This window comes from Littorina saxatilis, linkage group LG1 (genome assembly GCF_037325665.1).
Source record: "Littorina saxatilis isolate snail1 linkage group LG1, US_GU_Lsax_2.0, whole genome shotgun sequence".
Taxonomy (NCBI): domain Eukaryota; kingdom Metazoa; phylum Mollusca; class Gastropoda; order Littorinimorpha; family Littorinidae; genus Littorina; species Littorina saxatilis.
The window spans coordinates 100255384-100277355 of record NC_090245.1 but is presented as its reverse complement, the minus strand read 5'-3'; the positions used below and the strand labels follow the sequence as shown (position 1 = coordinate 100277355).

General features: G+C 41.7%; 1 protein-coding gene across 1 annotated transcript in view; it reads right to left on the bottom strand.

The window, feature by feature from the left end:
* The window catches only part of LOC138957062 (uncharacterized), a 213563-nt gene that overhangs the window by 106967 nt on the left and 84624 nt on the right, over positions 1 to 21972 (bottom strand). Inside the window, exons 24-27 of the mRNA XM_070328263.1 lie at positions 12626 to 12803; positions 11189 to 11328; positions 7801 to 8270; positions 4243 to 4378 (exon numbers count right to left, since the gene is read on the bottom strand). Of these exons, the coding sequence (XP_070184364.1) occupies positions 4243 to 4378; positions 7801 to 8270; positions 11189 to 11328; positions 12626 to 12803 (924 nt within the window). The remainder of the gene's footprint in view (positions 1 to 4242; positions 4379 to 7800; positions 8271 to 11188; positions 11329 to 12625; positions 12804 to 21972) is intronic.

The window sequence follows — 21972 nt, the reverse complement described above, 5'->3', positions numbered from 1 at the left end:
CTCCGTTTTGTCTAGGTGAAACTGGACACTCGACTCACACAGGTCAAATAACTGCAAAAAATGTTGTTTTACGCCCTCACGGTGAAACTGATTGCGTGTTGCAACATCTACTGTCTGTTGTTTTGTATAAGCTGCTTATGGGTGGGTGTGACTTCTCACACCGTGTACCACCATGTGGGAGAGGCAACATTAAAAAGAAAATTGACTTATTACTGAAGAAGTTTGATCGGTAGTCATACAGAGATAAATAAATAAGTCATGAATGATATATATATCAGTGGTCGTTTTAACCTACAAATGCTGTTTTTTTCCGGTAAAAACCTGAACATACCGGAGAGAAATTCGTAAACCGATCAGTTCTGTCGGGTTTGATCGTATTTAACTCGTGTTGTTTTTTAAATTAATTTGTTTTTGGTGTTGTGACTGGTTGCTAAGGCTTCATTATTAGTTTGGTGAGAAACATTCGTTCCATTGCTAAATGCAGTAACTATGGTTTCCAGAACACGTTGTACCGACCACCGTAAAGTCATGAATGATATCAACTATGCGAGAGAAAAAAACAAGTCGCGTAAGGCGAAAATACAATATTTAGTCAAGTAGCTGTCGAACTCACAGAATGAAACTGAACGCAATGCCATTTTTCAGCAAGACCGTATACTCGTAGCATCGTCAGTCCACCGCTCATGGCAAAGGCAGTGAAATTGACAAGAAGAGCGGGGTAGTAGTTGCGCTAAGAAGGATAGCACGCTTTTCTGTACCTCTCTTTGTTTTAACTTTCTGAGCGTGTTTTTAATCCAAACATATCATATCTATATGTTTTTGGAATCAGGAACCGACAAGGAATAATAGGAAAGTGTTTTTAAATTGATTTCGACAATTTAATTTTGATAATAATTTTTATATATTTAATTTTCAGAGCTTGTTTTTAATCCAAATATAACATATTTATATGTTTTTGGAATCAGCAAATGATGGAGAATAAGATAAACGTAAATTTGGATCGTTTTATAAATTTTTATTTTTTTTTTACAATTTTCAGATTTTTAATGACCAAAGTCATTAATTAATTTTTAAGCCACCAAGCTGAAATGCAATACCGAAGTCCGGGCTTCGTCGAAGATTACTTGACCAAAATTTCAACCAATTTGGTTGAAAAATGAGGGCGTGACAGTGCCACCTCAACTTTCACGAAAAGCCGGATATGACGTCATCAAAGACATTTATCAAAAAAATGAAAAAAACGTTCGGGGATTTCATACCCAGGAACTCTCATGTAAAATTTCATAAAGATCGGTCCAGTAGTTTAGTCTGAATCGCTCTACACACACACACAGACACACACACACACGCACACACACACACACACACGCACGCACATACACCACGACCCTCGTTTCGATTCCCCCTCGATGTTAAAATATTTAGTCAAAACTTGACTAAATATAAACAAGTCGCGTAAGGCGAAAATACAATATTTAGTCAAGTAGCTGTCGAACTCACAGAATGAAACTGAACGCAATGCCATTTTACTCGTAGCATCGTCAGGCCACCGCTCATGGCAAAGGCAGTGAAATTGACAAGAAGAGCGGGGTAGTAGTTGCGCTAAGAAGGATAGCACGCTTTTCTGTACCTCTCTTTGTTTTAACTTTCTGAGCGTGTTTTTAATCCAAACATATCATATCTATATGTTTTTGGAATCAGGAACCGACAAGGAATAATATGAAAGTGTTTTTAAATTGATTTGGACAATTTAATTTTGATAATAATTTTTATATATTTAATTTTCAGAGCTTGTTTTTAATCCGAATATAACATATTTATATGTTTTTGGAATCAGCAAATGATGGAGAATAAGATAAACGTAAATTTGGATCGTTTTATAATTTTTTTTTTTTTTTACAATTTTCAGATTTTTAATGACCAAAGTCATTAATTAATTTTTAAGCCACCAAGCTGAAATGCAATACCGAAGTCCGGGCTTCGTCGAAGATTACTTGACCAAAATTTCAACCAATTTGGTTGAAAAATGAGGGCGTGACAGTGCCACCTCAACTTTCACGAAAAGCCGGATATGACGTCATCAAAGACATTTATCAAAAAAATGAAAAAAACGTTCGGGGATTTCATACCCAGGAACTCTCATGTAAAATTTCATAAAGATCGGTCCAGTAGTTTAGTCTGAATCGCTCTACACACACACACAGACACACACACACGCACACACACACACACACGCACATACACCACGACCCTCGTTTCGATTCCCCCTCGATGTTAAAATATTTAGTCAAAACTTGACTAAATATAAAAAGAGAGAGAAAAAACCGCGACACAGTCATGTTATATGTACGTCACCTAAAAAGCGACATCATCATACTGGAAGCTTACATTTTGTGTTGGATCAATTTTGGGGGTTCTCGTGTTTGAAATGTCACGTAACCCATGTGAAAGAAATCTTCGTCAAAAAAGGAGTGCCAGATAGCCAAGTCAGTTGCCTTCTATGGCGCATATAAAATATGAATGAAATGGAAGAGGTAAGTTTTTGTTTTTTTTAAAGTCAAGGTACAAAATGTGTCGCAATATTTGTTTTGCACAGTTGATTAAAACCACTGCAATTTTGACAATTGTTGACAATGCTGACACTGCTTGCTGTGGCAGGGCGATGGGTTTCTGCGAGAGCTCACCAGCAGGATTTGTTCTTGTACAGAAATCTGTTACGAACATGGCTAGCGCGATTACTGTTCAGGTCACTGCGCCTGAAGCCTATTATCCTACAAATGTGTACGGACAATTAAGAAAATCAACTGCTATAACGCCTTTTTTTGCCGGCGTTCTTTTTTTCTGTTTGAAACATGTACACGCGTTTAACTTACAGTCTGTTCTCTTCTGCTTTGTCGGCAAAAACATCTTTAAGGAATCTGAACTGAACATCACACAAAAAAGGTAACCTGCTGGTAAACAGATGACTTCAACAAGCAAAAAAAACAACAACAAAAAAGAATCAACCAACAGGAACAAGCAAGTGACAATATTTTTCAAAAAAAAGAAAAAAAAGTATTCTTTGTGGGAAACTAATCAACAGACAGCACGCATTAACAACAAACAAAAACAACGAGAAAAGAAAGAAAGAGAGAGAGAGAGAGAGAGAGAGAGAGAGAGAGAGAGAGAGAGAGAGAGAGAGAGAGAGAGAGAGAGAGAAAGAGAAAGAGAGAGAGAGAGAGAGAGAGAGAGAAGAGAGAGAGAGAGAGAGAGAGAGAGAGAGAGAGAGAGAGAGAGAGAGAGAGAAAAAAAAAACACAAAACGGACTTCACAGTATGAGACAATTATTGAGCTGGACAAGTTTTCCCAATCTGAAAATTACAGCAGAATCGGAAAATTCATAGCTAAGATCTTAAGATCTTCCAGCTGAAGATTCTTGACCCTGTGGAAAAAAACACTGAAGGAGGGGAAAAAACAGGAAACAAAATCTAAGCGAAGAAGATTTAGTACTTTATCATTTTCAAAGAAATAAACAAACAAACCAACCATTGGAAAAAGAAGGAACCAGCCCCACAAAGCTATACGTACTATAGTTTGAAAAAAAACACCCGACACACTCATTGATCCTCAACAAAAATCAACCAGAAATCTGAGAATGCTTTCATACTTTAACTTGGCAAATAGTGAGCCAATTGAAAAGAATAATCTTCAAAGACCAAAATCCAAAAACAAATAGACTGCCAACGTTCTGCATTTCAAAATAAAACCCCATAAAAGGTATGTTTTTAGATTGTTATATTTATTTGTTTGTTTGTTTGTTTGCTTAACGCCCAGCCGACCACGAAGAGCCATATCAGGGCGGTGCTGCTTTGACATATAACGTGCGCCACACACAAGACAGAAGTCGCAGCACAGGCTTCATGTCTCACCCAGTCACATTATTCTGACACCGGACCAACCAGTCCTAGCACTTACCCCATAATGCCAGACGCCAGGCAGAGCAGCCACTAGATTGCCAATTTTAAAGTCTTAGGTATGACCCGGCCGGGGTTCGAACCCACGACCTCCCGATCACGGGGCGGACGCCTTTCCACTAGACCAACCGTGCCGGTTTATATTTATTAAAAAATGTTTTAAAAACATTCATCAATTACATACCTTTCTTGTTTTTTGATTCTTTAAAGACCAAGTAAAAAATGCACAGCAAAGAGACTTACTTCCCAGAATGACTTGCCATGACGGCACCGCCAGAAGCACAAGTACCAGAGATGACAGCAGCATCCCCCGTGTCAAAGCCGCCATCGTCAATGTCAAAACCAACTGTCCCTCCCCCGTTCAGACGAAATCTCAAACCAAAAATCACTGCAGCATGGGTGGCAGCCTGAACGATGATTCTTGCCTGAAGACAATCACACCGCGTCAATGATCAGCTCTAATCGAATGAGCTTCTTCAAGTCGAAACGGCGGTATTAAAGAATAAATCAGTCAGTAGTCCACACAATGGGAATGTAATTATGACAAAAGCAAACACGCTCTCCCCGTCTTGAGTTTCACTTGGTGATGCGAGGGGCCATTGCAGGTACCATTGTGTACCTGTACCAACTTGGATCACGCGGCTTGTCATATGAACGAAGAATTCCTCGGTGCAAGGGTCAGGCCTCATCAGCAATGCAAATGAAGGGGGCGGTTCTAGCAGCTTTGGTGGATTTTGTTACCGACAATGTGCATACACCTACCTGCTGAAAAACAATTTATCGCTTGATGGACTGGACTTTTGCTTTTTTCATGTACAGCGGAACTGTCAGTCTGTGTGTGGGTGTATATTGCATCCTAGTGTATATATTCTTTTTTGTGTTTGATGCATTCACTTGGTTTAAAGATATGAGTACAAAGGTTGTTTTCGATTTTTTTTTTACCGTGCATTAATTTGTTTATTATCTTTTGTTTTGTTTTGAGCTACCGGTAATGGTAAACGCTGACAATACGTGAAGAGAGTATTCTTTCGTCAACTTGATATAATTTATTGAAAAATGTATGTGTGCAGTAATATACTGTATGCCTCCTCCTCCTCCTCCTTTCTCGTTATTTCATATACCCGGTGCATTTGATATTTTCTGAAGAGAGAGAGAGAGAGAGAGAGAGAGAGAGAGAGAGAGAGAGAGAGAGAGAGAGAGAGAGAGAGAGAGAGAGAGAGAGAGAGAGAGAGAGAGACTGAGAGAGAGAGAGACTGAGAGAGAGAGAGAGAGAGAGACTGAGAGAGAGAGAGAGAGAGACTGAGAGAGAGAGAGAGACTGAGAGAGAGAGAGAGAGAGAGACTGAGAGAGAGAGAGAGAGTCAGAGAGAGAGAGAGACTGAGAGAGAGAGAGAGAGACTGAGAGAGAGAGAGAGAGAGAGAGAGACTGAGAGAGAGAGAGACTGAGAGAGAGAGAGAGACTGAGGGAGAGAGAGAGAGACTGAGAGAGAGAGAGAGAGAGACTGAGAAAGAGAGAGAGAGAGAGACTGAGAGAGAGAGAGAGAGAGACTGAGAGAGAGAGACAGAGAAAGAGAGAGATAGACTGAGAGAGAGAGAGAGAAAGAGACTGAGAGAGAGAGAGAGAGAGAGAGAGAGAGAGAGAGAGAGAGAGAGAAAGAAAGAGACAAAGACAGACAGACAGACAGACAAACAGACAGACGTTTTAATAAATATGTTTCCTGGTTTCTTTGAATTAATTTTTATTTGCTCGCTGTTTAGATGTCTTTGTTTATTCAGTAGAATAACAGTGATCATAATTATCTTAGTGATAAGTGACTGAGTTGGGGCATTCTGACCAATCACAGGATCTGTTTCATTAAAACGCCAACTTGATTGAATTACAATATTATTTAATGGCTGTGTGCAAGGTGTTAAAGCCACAGTAAGCCTCCCGTAAACCACCTCAGATACTCTCAGGCTTTTACACACAGTACAAACACCCTTTCATTTACACACTCACCGCTTTTGAACAACCTAGGTGCCCTCCGTAAAGAGCGAGCAATTTTCAAAGAATTTATTTTTGCGTGGTTTATCTTACCCCTGAGCCACCGCGAACCCGTGTGATCCCGTGTGATCCTGTTTCCTTTTTTCACAATGTAGTCGTCAGTTTGTGATTTAAATGTGACTCGCTGTAAGCTCATCTACAATAGCACGTTATTGTGTACCTCTGAATCTAAACGCAACAAACGACTGCAATTCACACGAACTAGAGTGAGAAGACAGTCGACTGTTCAGAGGAACGGGCGCTGGGCAGAACCTTCGTCTGCTACGAGAAATTGCATGACACGTTTTCGGGTTTTTCTGTTTTCAAACTTTCAAAACTTCGAATTGTACTGATCTTGTCTTGATGAAAAAAGAATTCTTTTATGATTTAAGAATGTTTGTGGTACAAGCTGTCAATTAATTATTTAGATTTTAAAAGTTAGTTCTAGCGCCAAAACGAGGCGACTGATTTGCTGATCAGAGGGTCCACGAAAATAAATTCTTTGAAAACTGCTCGCTCTTTACGTAGGGCACCTAGGATGTTCTCAAGCGGTGAGTGTTTAAACGAAAGGGTGTTTGTAATGTGTGTAAAAGCCTGAGAGTATCTGTGGTGGTTTACGGGAGGCTTACTGTGCCTTTAAGGTCAATCACAGAACAACCATGTACTTCGATCCTCACTGCAGCCCTGGACAGCTTTTTAATCCATTCCCACTCGATTCTCGGGATGTTCTTGTGGTAGCACAAACGCTTGTCAAGAGTGCACTATGCACAATGTTTTGGTATCAGAGAGTTGCAATGTTCATTTGCAAGGACGTCCTTTCCTGAAGCAAATTAAGACGTTGGATTCCAAAGCTGCAGTGTTCTCTGCCCTGGATTGTGGCCAGCTTGCCTGCCAAATCAGATTTTTTGTTATTTTTATAAATCTGGAAACAATGTTGTGGTATTTTCCCCTCAATTTAATCTGCTACCGCTCATGGTGAGAACTCGAAAAGCAAATGCTCATACGACCCACCTTCGCCATAAGAAAAATAAATCAGAAACAAATGATCTGCTGCCCTGGCTCGAAAAGGATCATACGTTAACAATGACCGTAGGTAGGTAAAGCTTTAAGCCATTTTGTGCTAAAACTATATGCAGAGGAGGCTCTCCCTGTGTTATCACGGAACTACTTGTTTCAATTAATAAAAACCGCATTTTCACTGTCAACCTGTGCAAGATAAAAAAAGTTCTTTGACTTAATCATACTTGCAATCTCGCCTCTTCAGACAGCATTTTGTATATATATACATTACTAGATGAATACCCGCTTCGCCGGGTACGGCTTCGCCGGGAAGAAGTAGAGCCGAATACCCGGCTTCGCACCGTACGAAGGAAGGGAGATAAACGCGCAAAACACTGGAGAAGATAAGGAAGAGTTACTGGGAATGGATGTACAGAAAAACCAAAATCGGTTCAGCGCTGCGCGCTGAGAGCACGCACGTGTTCAAAATTTTCCACGATTGTGTCCGGGGTCTACCTGAATATGCCCACCAAATTTGAAGCAGATCCATCGAGAACTTTGGCCGTGAATCGTGAACACACAGACAGACAGACAGACACACACAAGCCGTATATAGATATAGATAATAATCATCTATGTCACTTCTGGAAGACAAACTCAAACTTTGTAAGTTAAAACAAGTTCTTTCTCTTAATCATACTTGCAATCTCGCCTCTTCATACAGCATTTTGTATATATATATACATTATAATAATCATCTACGTCACTACTAGATGTACCTAAGCAACTGAACCAGAAGCATCTGAGTCAGATGTTGCATCTAAGCATCTGAGCCAAAGTCGGCGTGCTCCTGTGGAAAAATAGACGGGCCGGCGTTGTCGTAGATGGGGTGGCTGTTACTCGTATTCTCATAGCACGGATTGGCCACTCCCCCTATGTCCATCTCTCCGCCACCCCCTTGGTCCCGCCCCCGCACTTTGTTAATGAACTTCACGACTCCTCCTCTGCCGAAAGACAGCGAGCTCGACGCGGTGCTGCCCTCTGGTGGCAGCATGTGAAGGGTGGCGGGGTTCTGTCGACGACGGTAGAGAACAAAGCCGACGCCGCCTGCGACACCAAGGCCGAGTATCACTATGATGGGAGCGACGATGGCTGCCGTGTTGGTACCTCCGTCGTTGTCACCTGTCTGGGCCTGAGGGCTTGGCTTTTTGGTCGTCCTGCCGAGTGCCGCTGTAGGCTTCTTGGTCACGGGGGACTTTGTAGTCTGAGGGGTGGTCGTGGGAGGGACGTACACACCTGTCATATGAAGGGACAGTTTAATCTCTTGTCTGTGACAAAAGGTTTGGTGATCATAACAATGCAATAACAATAAGAACACTTTATAGTTCTTAAAAATGATACATTAAAATGTGAGTGTATTTTTGTGTGTGTAATTAGTGTTTGTGTGTGTGTGTGTGTGTGTGTTTGTGTGTGTGTGTGTGTGTGTGTGTGTGTGTGTGTGTGTGTGTGTTTGTGCGTGTGCCGGGATGGTCATCTGCGACGATCAACAGTATGTCATTTACGCTACTTAAAACTTCAAATTGACAAATACATCTTTAACCTTCGCCGGTCGTCGTGGGTCTGTGGACCCAGAAGGGTGTGTAATTGCAATTATCTCTTAAACCCGTTGGAATTTTTTAATGAGCTGTTAAGAATGCCTCAGACACCTAAAAAGCTCGTATGTCCTAAAAGATCATTACATTTCAGCGAGAAGTGATTAAACAAGTCGCGTAAGGCAAAAATAACAACATTTAGTCAAGCTGTCGAACTCACAGAATGAAACTGAACGCACTGCTTTTTTCACCAAGACCGCATACTCGTAGTTTCGTCAGTCCACCGCTCGTGGCAAAGGCAGTGAAATCGACAAGCCAGAATAGTGCGGTAGTGGTTGCGCTGAGCAGGATAACACGCTTTTCTGTATCTCTATTCTTTTTAGCTGACTGAGCTTGTTTTTAATCCAAACATATCATATCTATATGTTTTTGGAATCAGGGACCGACAAGGAATAAGATGAAATTGTTTTTTAATCGATTTCGGAAAATTAATTTTAATCATAATTTTTATATTTTTTTAATTTTCAGAGCTTGTTTGTAGTTTAAATATAACATATGTATATGTTTTTGGAATCAGAAAATGACGAAGAATAAGATGAAATTGTTTTTGGGTCGTTTAATTAAAAAATAATTTTAATTACAAGTTTCCGATTTTTAATGACCAAACTCATTCATTAGTTTTTAAGCCACCAAGCTGAAATGCAATACCAAAGTCCGGCCTTCGTCGAAGATTGCTTTGCCAAAATTTCAATCAATTTGATTGAAAAATGAGGGATATCCCCAGCCTTTTTTAAAAAAAATTTCGATAAATACCTTTGATGACGTCATATCCGGCTTTTTGTAAAAGTTGAGGTGGCACTGATATCATTCCCAGGAACTCTGATGTCAAATTTTATAAAGATCGGTCCAGTTGTTTAGTCTGAACCGCTCTACACACACACACAGACACACGGACACAGACACAGACACAGACACAGACACAGACACAGACACACACACACACATACACACACATACACCACGTACGACCCTCGTCTCGATTCCTCCTCTATGTTAAAACATTTAGTCAAAACTTGACTAAATTTAAAAACAAAGGTCAAATTTAGACTACACACGGAAGACATCGTGGGGCCATGGGGACCCATGTTTCTCAAACTAAAGGAACTTACATAAAAACTAGGGAGAGAAGTCACAAACCTTCAGGTTTTGGCTCTAAACATCATTTTCTACGATCTGTTTAATTTTGGAGTTAATAAGCAAGTCACGTGGAGCGACATTAATACATAACAATGTGGGTCCACACGGCCCCACGACGTCTACAGAAGGGTATTCACGTTATTCCTTTTTTTGAGAAGCTTTAGTCCGCACGGTAATAATTAAATTAATAATTTAATTTAACTACTTCTCGCGGAAATTTAACCACGGCGTCTACAGAAGGGGATGCACGTTTTTACATTGTGTCAAGTTTTGACTAAATGTTTTAACATAGAGGGGGAACCGAGACGTGGGTCGTGGTGTATGTGTGTGTGTGTGTGTGTGTGTGTGTGTGTGTGTGTGTGTGTGTGTGTGTCTGTGTGTGTGTGTGTGTAGAGCGATTCAGACTAAACTACTGGACCGATCTTTATGAAATTTGACATGAAAGTTCCTGGGTATGAAATCCCCGAACGTTTTTTTCATTTTTTTGATAAATGTCTTTGATGACGTCATATCCGGCTTTTCGTGAAAGTTGAGGCGGCACTGTCACGCCCTCATTTTTCAACCAAATTGGTTGAAATTTTGGTCAAGTAATCTTCGACGAAGCCCGGACTTCGGTATTGCATTTCAGCTTGGTGGCTTAAAAATTAATTAATGACTTTGGTCATTAAAAATCGGAAAATTGTAAAAAAAAATAAAAATTTACAAAACGATCCAAATTTACGTTTATCTTATTCTCCATCATTTGCTGATTCCAAAAACATATAAATATGTTATATTCGGATTAAAAACAAGCTCTGAAAATTAAATATATAAAAATTATTATCAAAATTAAATTGTCCAAATCAATTTAAAAACACTTTCATCTTATTCCTTGTCGGTTCCTGATTCCAAAAACATATAGATATGATATGTTTGGATTAAAAACACGCTCAGAAAGTTAAAACAAAGAGAGGTACAGAAAAGCGTGCTATCCTTCTTAGCGCAACTACTACCCCGCTCTTCTTGTCAATTTCACTGCCTTTGCCATGAGCGGTGGACTGACGATGCTACGAGTATACGGTCTTGCTGAAAAATGGCATTGCGTTCAGTTTCATTCTGTGAGTTCGACAGCTACTTGACTAAATATTGTATTTTCGCCTTACGCGACTTGTTGCTTCTTTGGAAAGCATGGGTCTACGGAAGGGTATGCATATTTTTCCTTCTTTGGGAAGCATGGGTCCGCACGGCCCCACGATGTCTTCCGTGTGTAGTCGATAACTCGGTCGGGCGAAGGTTAAATGAGGGCAACAGACACCATGCAGACGAAGACGATGTAGCGCTCACTCCAAAATTCAGGTTAAACCACCTTTTGATTTCCCTTTACGGCGTTGCATAAACAGCTCACAAAAGTATGCATAGGACCGCCTCGTTTAAAAAATCACTCACCAGAACATCTAACACCAGCATCCTCATTGTGCGCACAGTTGTGCACCCCGAAGCCATTGTGGACACAGTCCCACAGGCGTCTCTCCGTGCCCTTACATCCCACGTTGTCCATCCAGATGTGTCCCTTGCCCTGGCCAAACCTGTCACATCACCACAATGATGAGGGCCCCAAAGGGGGGGGGGTATCATCACGATCACGGGAAGGGAAATTTTAGCTTTCACGATCACAGTTACCTTGATTTTTGTTTTCACGATCACGAACACCTTGACGAATAGAGGATCATAGAATGATACAGCTGTGAAAAATGTACGTTGAAAATAAAATGCTTTGCAATAATGCCCATCACGATCACGAAAACAAATGACGATCACGATCACGAGACTTGATTTTTTTGTCATCACGGATCACGGGCAAAGTCCCATCACGATCACAGAAATGGAAATTTCGGCAATCACGGTCACAGAAAGGTCAAAAAACGCCAATCACGATCACGATTTTAAACCCTTTGGAGCCCTCAATGATGATATCATTGGTATCTCACATCACGATAATCATGAAACCAAAACCCCGTCATACCACATTGTAATTCAATCAAGTTTGCGTTTTAATGAAACAGATCCTGTGATTGGTCAGAATGCCCCAACTCATTAAAAATTACCGGTCATTAATTGTCGATAACCCCTCGCTAAAAAAGCCATTAACCACCTGCTGGCGAGGCGCATTGATACAACCTCAACTAGTCTCGGTTAGCTTTGAGGGTCATTACATTTTTACAAGTAGGAAATTTATATGAAGGCCAACGAAATACCGAGACCATAAGGTATGCGAAGTGATGACGTCGAATACGTGACGTAAGTTGATGCATGAATTCTTCCGGGCTACGTCAGTCAATTCCAAAGATCGCTTTTGTGATGAAAAGAATTTGTTTTAGAGTTTGCTGTCCAGAAACCCGTCAAAAAAGAAGGGAAAATGTATGTGAAAGAAAACAAAACAGGAGCAGAGTGATAAGATGGGAATACAGAGATATATATATTTCTTGGGACTTGACCCTTGCAGGTAGGTAGACTGAAAGTAGTGTGTGAACAGAACAGAACCCAATTCTGTCTGTTTACCATCGCATGAAAGCAGGAAAGAGATCGTCGTCAGATTGAATTACAATAACATTTAACATGCTTCCATTTGAAACTTCTCGGTCTTCATCGTGGATTGACGCCCTCCCAAAGTCTAATTGAAGCCCTCCGTCGCTTCGCTCCGTAAAAGTAATGTCCAGCGATCACTCTTATCCTGCTCTCTGGACAGCTTTGTAGCTTTAGACTAAAGTCAGCATGAAACCAAACAATGTCTAGCCATCATGCTCACCCTACTATCTTGAACGCTTTGCTTTGTAGCTATCAACCAAAGTCGGCAAGAAAATAATGTCCAACAATTTCTCTTACCATGCTCTCTTGACAGCTTTGCCTGTAGCATATCCCCGCTGGTTGCAGACGACGGTAGCGTCAATGTCATTCCAATCATCATCACAGACTGTTCCCCATTGGTCGGGCCCCGGAAGGTACAACTCTACTCGCCCAGAGCTGTTCGTATCTCCTCCCACAAGGCGAATGTTCGTGAATTCTGAAGAATAAAACAAGTAAGTCAGTAATTGTAAGGGAGTGAGATAGATGTAGCTCGTGGTAAAGAGGGAGGAGAGGGGGTAAAGAGGGAGGAGAGGGGGTAAAGAGGGAGGAGAGGGGGTAAAGAGGGAGGAGAGGGGGTAAAGAGGGAGGAGAGGGGGTAAAGAGGGAGGAGAGGGGGTAAAGAGGGAGGAGAGGGGGTAAAGAGGGAGGAGAGGGGGTAAAGGCGGTCCTTCATTCAGCCCGAAGTCGACTTCACAAAGACTACGCGAAGTCTTTTTATCGAAAACTCAGGACTAAAGCTCCGTGCGGCCAGTTTCGCGAAGCATACTTCGCGTAGTTCGCCCAAATGACAGGCTTCAGAGGGGTGGGTGGGGGGTGGGGGGTGGGGTGGGGCGGACGGGGCCAAGAGAAGAGCAAGAGGACTATCAGAGTTGCATCACCATTGAGGGGTCGAGGACGACCCCTCTTCTTCAATGGGGTGAGAGTGGTGAACATGTGTCGTTGTTTGCCGTTCTCATGAGATCAGTTACTTTTGTTTTGTTTCGTTTTTCCCTCCTAATTTGTACATTTTCACAACAGGCGTTTCTGTTTCATCTATCTTCTATATCTATATACGGCTTGTGTGTGTGTGTCTGTCTGTGTGTCTGTGTGTCTGTGTGTCTGTCTGTCTGTCTTTCTTTGCGATGCACGGCCAAAGTTCTCGATGGATCTGCTTCAAATTTGGTGGGCATATTCAGGTAGACCCCGGACACAATTAATCTGCTCGATTAAAATTTTCAACACGTGCTCTCAGCGCGCAGCGCTGAACCGAATTTGGTTTTTCTGTACATCCATTCCCAGTAACTCTTCCTTATCTTCTCCAGTGTTTTGCGCGTTTATCTCCCTTCCTTCGTGTGGCGTCAATCGCGTACGGTGCGCCCGGCGAAGTCGGCGAACGGTGTGCGCGAAGCCGGGCCAGTATTGGTGCGCCACTCACCCGGCAAAACCGAGTCCGGCAAAGCCGGGTACCCGGCGAAGCGGGTATTCATCTAGTCTGTCATACATGGTGTCAATTGGAAAAAAACCGAAACAAAACAGAAGTAACTGATCTCGTGAGAACGTCAGTGCACTCGAGAAGGTTTGAAAAAAAACACGGCAGTGTCTCTCTCAACCCGTAAGGGGCCCCACAACATGTGGCAGACTGACCAATCCACCAAAGCGATTCGTTCCCAAGTCCGGCCTTCGTCGAAGATTGCTTGACCAAACCTTTTCAGTGCCTCAGTGAAACAGACGGATATATGTGCTAAAGCGGGCAAAGTGTAGCAGACGACAGGCGGATGGACTGAGTTATCATGACTCACAGCCATATAGTTTGACCGTTTCTGAAATCTACAAATACATATAATTTGTGTTAGAATGTGTAATCAAACACCATACAGAATAAAGTTATTCGACATTGATACTCTTTGTCATAACAAGAAGACTACCCCCCCTCCCTTCAAGTTTTTAAGTGTTCTTCCGTTCGCTTTTTATATTTAGTCAAGTTTTGACTAAATATTTTAACATCGAGGGGGAATCGAAACGAGGGTCGTGGTGTATGTGCGTATGTGTGTGCGTGCGTGCGTGCGTGTGTGTGTGTGTGTGTGTGTGTAGAGCGATTCAGACTAAACTACTGGACCGATCTTTATGAAATTTGACATGAGAGTTCCTGGGTATGAAATCCCCGAACTTTTTTTTCATTTTTTTGATAAATGTCTTTGATGACGTCATATCCGGCTTTTCGTGAAAGTTGAGGCGGCACTGTCACGCCCTCATTTTTCAACCAAATTGGTTGAAATTTTGGTCAAGTAATCTTCGATGAAGCCCGGGGTTCGGTATTGCATTTCAGCTTGGTGGCTTAAAAATTAATTAATGACTTTGGTCATTAAAAATCTGAAAATTGTAAAAAAAAATAAAAATTTATAAAACGATCCAAATTTACGTTTATCTTATTCTCCATCATTTGCTGATTCCAAAAACATATAAATATGTTATATTCGGATTAAAAACAAGCTCTGAAAATTAAATATATAAAAATTATTATCAAAATGATTTTTTCCAAATCAATTTAAAAACACTTTCATCTTATTCCTTGTCGGTTCCTGATTCCAAAAATATATAGATATGATATGTTTGGATTAAAAACACGCTCAGAAAGTTAAAACGAAGAGAGGTACAGAAAAGCGTGCTATCCTTCTCAGCGCAACGAATACCCCGCTCTTCTTGTCAATTCCACGTGCACTGCCTTTGCCACGGGCGGTGGAGTGACGATGCTACGAGTATACGGTCTTGCTGCGTTGCGTTGCGTTCAGTTTCATTCTGTGAGTTCGACAGCTACTTGACTAAATATTGTATTTTCGCCTTACGCGACTTGTTTTTTAATCAGCAGAAAGTGTAAACAACACAGCAAACGAAGACTTGCAACCCAGTATTAGTCGGGAACATTCTCACTTTTCTCTGCAGCCGATACGCAAAGTAAATCGAATCAAGTCGAAAGCAGCCAATCTCTCTCTTGAAATAGTGATATTCCAAATGAACCATGCATTATTTTTGATCTGGATCAAGTAGCAAATAGTTGTGAAGTTAAAACAAACGAAGAGGATAGCTTCCTCACTTCCCCTCTGCATAACTATAACTATGAAGTTGCTATCAGACAAAGGCCATCTTTCCATTGCCACTCCTGTCACAGATTTTTGTTTGAAAAACAGTGTTACTCATGGAAAAGCAAATATAGTATGGATACATTCAGGCAAAGTTTGGGTCTTGACAAAAATGCCGTCTCGTGCCTAACATGTCATTCACACCTGTCAAAAGGGGCAATGCATGCACGTTTTCATTGAAATAACACTTGATCCTATTCCAGAGGTTCTCAAATGTCTCACATTTTCCGAAAAAAGGTTGATTCAAGTTGCAAACTTCAGATTTTCCTGACTGCCAGGTGGCCAGTTTTGTGAGCGTGGCAGTGTTTTGCATTTACCTGTGAATGTGTCGGATATTCTTAACCAAATTCCTCTGCATCAAACTGAACCCGAACACGTATCTATCTGTTATGAAAATGGACATACTAGAGTTATTTCCAAACGTTTCACCTGATAACATTTTATTCGCTTTAAAGTGGTTAAAAGCCAATAATCTAATCTACGCAGACTTGGACTTGCACAACGCTGGATCAAAGCTAAGCAAGTCACATGGTGATAGTGTTTGTTGGGATTTTGAACAAAACTTTAAAGGCACAGTAAGCCTCCCGTAAACCATCACAGATACGGTCAGGCTTTTACACACAGTACAAACACCCTTTCATTTAAACACTCACCGATTGAGAACATCCTAGGTGCCCTCCGTAAAGAGCGAACAATTTTCAAAGAATTTATTTTTGCGTGGTTTATCTTACCCCTGAGCCATCGTGAACCCGTGTGATCCAGTTTCCCTTTTTCACAATGTAGTCGTCAGTTAGTCATTTGAATGCGACTCGATGTGAGCTTATTTACAATAGCACGTTTTTATGCACGAAACAAACGGCTGTGGTTCACAAGAACTCTAGCGATGGCTTTTGACTGTTGAGAGGAACGGCGATATGCACTGATAAACCGTCGTCTGCTACGACCCTTGCGTGACCCTGCTTCCAGGCTTTTCTTTTTTCAAACTTTCACAACTTCGAATTGTACTGATCTTGTCTTGATGAAAAAAGAATTCTTTTATGATTAAAGAATGTTTGTGTAACAAGCTGTCAATTTATTATTTAGATTTTAAAAGTTAGGTCAAGCGCAAAAACGCACCACGGTCCAAAAACATTTTGATAATCATCGATTCACGGCTATCGCCAGTTTACATCGATAGAATGAGACCCGAAGGGAAGTAACTCATGTTTGATCTGAGTTCAGGATGGGTCCAAAAAGTGTTCGAGACAATCTGCAAAATTAATTCTTTAAAAATTGCTCGCTCTTTACGTAGGGCACCTAGGATGTTCCCGTTTGGTGAGCGTTCAAATGGAAGGGTGTTTGTACTGTGTGTAAAAGCCTGACAGTATCTGTGATGGTTTACGGGAGGCTTACTGTCCGGGCGTGAATTCCGGTATTCATAACAGCCGTCCAGCACCAAAACGAGGCGCCATTGCTGTTGAGGCCAAGTCCACGAAAATAAATTCTTTGAAAATTTCTCACGCTCGACAGAAAGCAGCCAGGATGTTCCCGTTCGGTGAGCGTTCAAATGGAAGTATGCTTGTACTATATGTAGACGCTCGGGGAGCTCTGTGATGGTTTACGGGAGGCTTACTGTGCCTTTAAAGAAACACAACATGAAGTTATGGTTCCTGCTGATAACTCTGCATCTCAGTCAAGCCTTGAACGAGTTACACACACTTCACCTATGTTGTATGTCGCGAGGTCTAAACATATATAGCCCTGTGAAAATAATTATACGAGATTGAAAATGGAGAGGAAATGGCATTTTCATGGCTTTTTGCTGAGGGCAGAAATGGATTCAGTGACATGCAAGAGACAGAAAAATATGCCTTTCAATGTACGTGTACTTGCGAAACAGATTTTACAATGTAGACTCCCGGTTCAGAAAAGATAATGATGTAGGCCCCTATTTGCTTCAGTCAGCAGGGCCGGACCAAATGAGTTGTAAGGGGGGGGGGGGGTTCCTCCTTTTTTTTGGGGGGGGGGCAAATCAGCGAAGTGGCAAAGCCACAAGCGCGCGCCTGCAAAGCAGGCGCGCGAACTAGGGGGGTCCGGGAGCATGCTCCCCCGAAAATTTTTGAAAAACGGTTAAAATCTGTGCAATCTGGTGCATTCTGGGCCTTGTTTTGAGGGTTAAGAGCAGCATTGTTTTGGTGCTAAAATTAGTAAAAGTCAAAGCAAGGTACATGCTTTTTCCAGGGGTGGGGTTCCGGAACCCCTGGAACCCCCCCCCCCCCCCCCCTGGGTCCGGCCCTGGTCAGCAAAAGCATATGACAAGTTACTTCCCAGACAAGATGTATCAATCTACATGAAAATCCGATCTCCATTTGCAACTGGAAGACAAAGTAGAATGTTGTGCAAAGGATGCTAAGGATATTAATACCACTTCATCTTTGCATGACAGCTCTTACATGTTCATGAAGAACATTCGAGGGACAACTGCTTACTTTCACATGTATCCGTACATCACTGCTTGTTTTATTATAACACGGCTTCGACCCCTGTTGATTTTAATCAACCAAATTTCTTGTTAAACTTTGTGCTCGGCTGCTTGCTGCAAGAAGGGAGGAATGGAGTATAGTATGTATCCAAACACCGATTGATTCACTTCATATCTGTGTTGACAACGACTATTTGTAGCCAGCAAATCATACAGATCACCCTTGTGTCAGTGACAAAATAGGTGCAGTGGAGTATCAGCAGCAAGATTATTCATACTAGTGACACACTATGTATGCCTGCCCGAACTGCGTTGTGTTTCTCCCTGCGCTGTTTATACTGCCCGCACGTCACCCCCTTCACCGCTGAAAAAATGTGGTAAGCTGAACTTGTTTTAGGCATAGACCTAATATAGGTCCCTGTTTTAGGCAATGGTTTTAGGCATGTTGAAAGTGTGTGTCTATTTCCTTGATGTACCTACTGGGGTGCGCTGTCCAGGAGTGATGGAACCTGACCAAATTTTCATAATTAATGAAAAACGCAATGCTGTGTTTGGTGCGTACCTTTATTCACATGCATCCTGACACATATACAGCCAATGCTATTAACATGTATATGTGTAAGTAGGTCAGAGTGTGTAGTTTTCAGTTACGTGTATTTGACTACGATGTGATGAACGCGCCGAGCGGAAATAGTGGAACGACACAAAACATATCGTTCTGTATGGCCCGTTCTGAGCGGGAGCGTATCCGCAACAGACTCATCACTTTCCAAAGTTGTGTTAAGGAAATAGACACACACATTAAGTTCAACATGAATAGAACAAGTTCAGTTTACCACATGTTTTCAGCGGTGAAGGGGGTGACAGCAGGAGGGTGGGGAATGCAGTCAATAAAGCTGACGCTTTGCGGCTTGTACTTCGGGGATAGCCTCACCCACACCCGGCATTCCTCAGTTCTGAATGTTCGGGCGGTGTGTCCGCGGCTGTGATTGGTCGCCACAGCAAGAATTTAGCTTGCAAGCAAGTGCCGGTGTCACGAACTGAAACCTCTACTGAACAATCCTTCTCATTGCGGTCAATGCGCATGCGCTAATCTTGGACTTAAAAAATGCGACCCTTTGACCGAACGAACCATGGGTAAGGTTAGGGTTTGGATTAGGGTTAGGATTAGGGTAAGGGTTAGGGTAAGGGTTAGGATTAGGGTAAGGGTTAGGGTTAAGGTTAGGTTGTTCACGACCTGATTAATCTCCCCATGTTAGCGCATGCGCATTGACCGCAATGAGAAGGATTGTTCAGCAGAGGTTTCAGTTCGTGACACCGGCGTGAGGGTATATCTCCCACGCCACGGCCTGGCACGCGAGTGTCATAATCGCCTTGTGAACAAATAAAGCCGCAATAATATGATTATCTCCAATTTCATGTTGAGAAAAAACTCTACTTTCTTACACCGTAATACCTCGATGCTCATAAAGAATTATTTATCTCGTGTATTTAACTTATGTATGTGTGAATGAACAAGTGTTGTGTTGTCTACGTGTTCCATGCAGACAGGCCAGCAGTTATGCATAGTGTACATCATTTTAAGAACAAATGTTTCTCGATTATTGAGTGCTGTTTTCCAGCGCGAACATCGGTTTTAACCTGTTTTAAACAAAAGTGGCTCTGTTTTTATAACTTTTAAGCTTCGGTTTGATAAAATAAACATATATTCGATTTTATCGTCTCATTCCCCCGTAATACGTATGTCGGGACTCCACGGACACTAAGGCGATACATATATATGGTACTTTATCTTATGAAGTCTTAACGGTAACTTTTTAACCTTTTATCATCCTCACTCCCGTCATTCTCCCGTCTTTTAACCAGCTCTTTTTAGTTTACTTTTTCTTTTTCTTTTTCCCCCATCGTATAATCCAACTCATGTGCAATATAGGCAATTTAGAACTGACGGACAATAAGCCCCTCAAGTTAATATTCGCTCGGTGCTCCATTGAAACTACACAGTCTTGGCGCGCTCAGTCCTGGATGCGCTAGGATGCAGGCGTGAGTATTCAAGTCACTATGAAATCTGAACCAAAAACTATACTACCCGTCACAAAAAAACTAGGCAGATGCGTTTGAGGGAAGATCTTTGTGATTAAGCCGTTTATCGTAAAACCAACCATATGACTGAAAATGCCATTAATTCCCCTACCTCATTCAGAAAACAGATTGAGTTTACATGACGTAGTGTATTTACAGTGGAACCTACAACACGTACACCCCCCCACCCACCCACCCCCCCCCCCCAAAAAAAAAAAAAAATAATCAAATTTGCAAAATCAAAGTTCCTGCGTTAAAATTGACCAAAAAAATCAGAACTGCTTAATCGAAACATGTTCTGCGCGTTATTAGAAAGAACAATCTTATCTGCATCCAAAGAGTCAGTTTTGTTCCCAAAAATCTTGTCTAACAATGACATTATAGCATGCTGAAGATCTGCTCTTACTCGCATCTGCCTAGTTTTTTTATGATTGGTAGTACATGTATTGAACAAAACCACACGACACGTACAGACTATAACGTGCTTCAGTCTTTAACGTTTAATTCTGCAATCATATACGCAATGACCACAAGGACGATAAGGCCAAAACAATTTTGTCTGTTTCTGGTAACATGGCTAAAAAAAATAGGGTCGGTAGGTAGGTTTTTTTTGTGTGTGTGTGTGTGTGTTGTTTTTTGGTTTTTTTTACCCCAAATTTAGACCAATAAAACTAACTTTAAAAATCGCGCAAAGAGACTCAACACATTTACAAATCGTCAGCGGACTTTCGTTTTCACACGTTTTTGTTGTTAATTTTCTCACCCTGTCCTTTACCACCAAAAAAACCAAAACATTTTTGAGTTTGGAAAAAAAAAGTTTAGGGTCGGCGCCGAAATTTAGGGTCGGTCGGGTGACCAGAAACAGACAATTTTTTTTGTGTGGCCTAACCATGAAAGTGCGGGACACTTTCCACGTTGACATACCCGCTCCCTCCCCATACTAACACACACAGTGTCACACTTAGCACTCAACAAACAAAAGTATTTGCCTTGATGAAAATACCCCCCACCTGACGTTTAGTTGTAGCACTAAACAGAGCAGGGTCCCAAAACAAACACACATGCCGTATCAAAAGTCTCATTGTAGCATTGAACAGAGAAGGGACCATAACAAACACACATACCTTGCTAAAAGTCGTATTTTAGCACTGAACAGAGCAGGGTCCATAAAAATCACACACTCCTTGCCAAAATCCTAATAACACACACCCATTACCGGCAAAAGCCTCATTCTATGACTGGAGAGAGAAGGGTCCATAACAAACACACACCCGTTACCAAAAGTCCCAATATTCCACTGACCAAAGGAACCATAACATACACGCACACACCCCTTACCAGAACTCCTCATATTTCACTGAACAGAGAAGTTTCATTCACAAACGCACAGTGACATCCCTTTCCGAAAGGCTCATTGTAGCACTAAACAGAGAAGGGTCCTTAACAAACACACAGCCCTTACCAACAGCCTCATTGTAGCACTGAACATAAAAGGATCCATGACAAACACACAGGTACCCCTTACCGAAAGTCTCACTGTAGCACTAGACAGAGAAGGGACCATAACAAACACACATCTCTTACCAAAAGCCTCATTGTAGCACTGAACAGAGAAGGGACCATAACAAACACACATCTCTTACCAAAAGCCTCATTGTAGCACTGAACAGAGAAGGGACCATAACAAACACACAACCCTTACCAAAAGCCTCATTGTAGCACTGAACAGAGAAAGGACCATTACAAACACACAACCCTTACCAAACGTTTCACTGTAGCATTGAACAGAGAAGGGCCCATAACTAACACACAACCCTTACCAAACGTTTCACTGTAGCACTGAACAGAGAAGGGACCATTACTAACACACAACCCTTACCAAAAGACTCACTGTAGCACTGAACAGAGAAGGGACCATAAACACACATCCCTTACCAAAAGCCTCA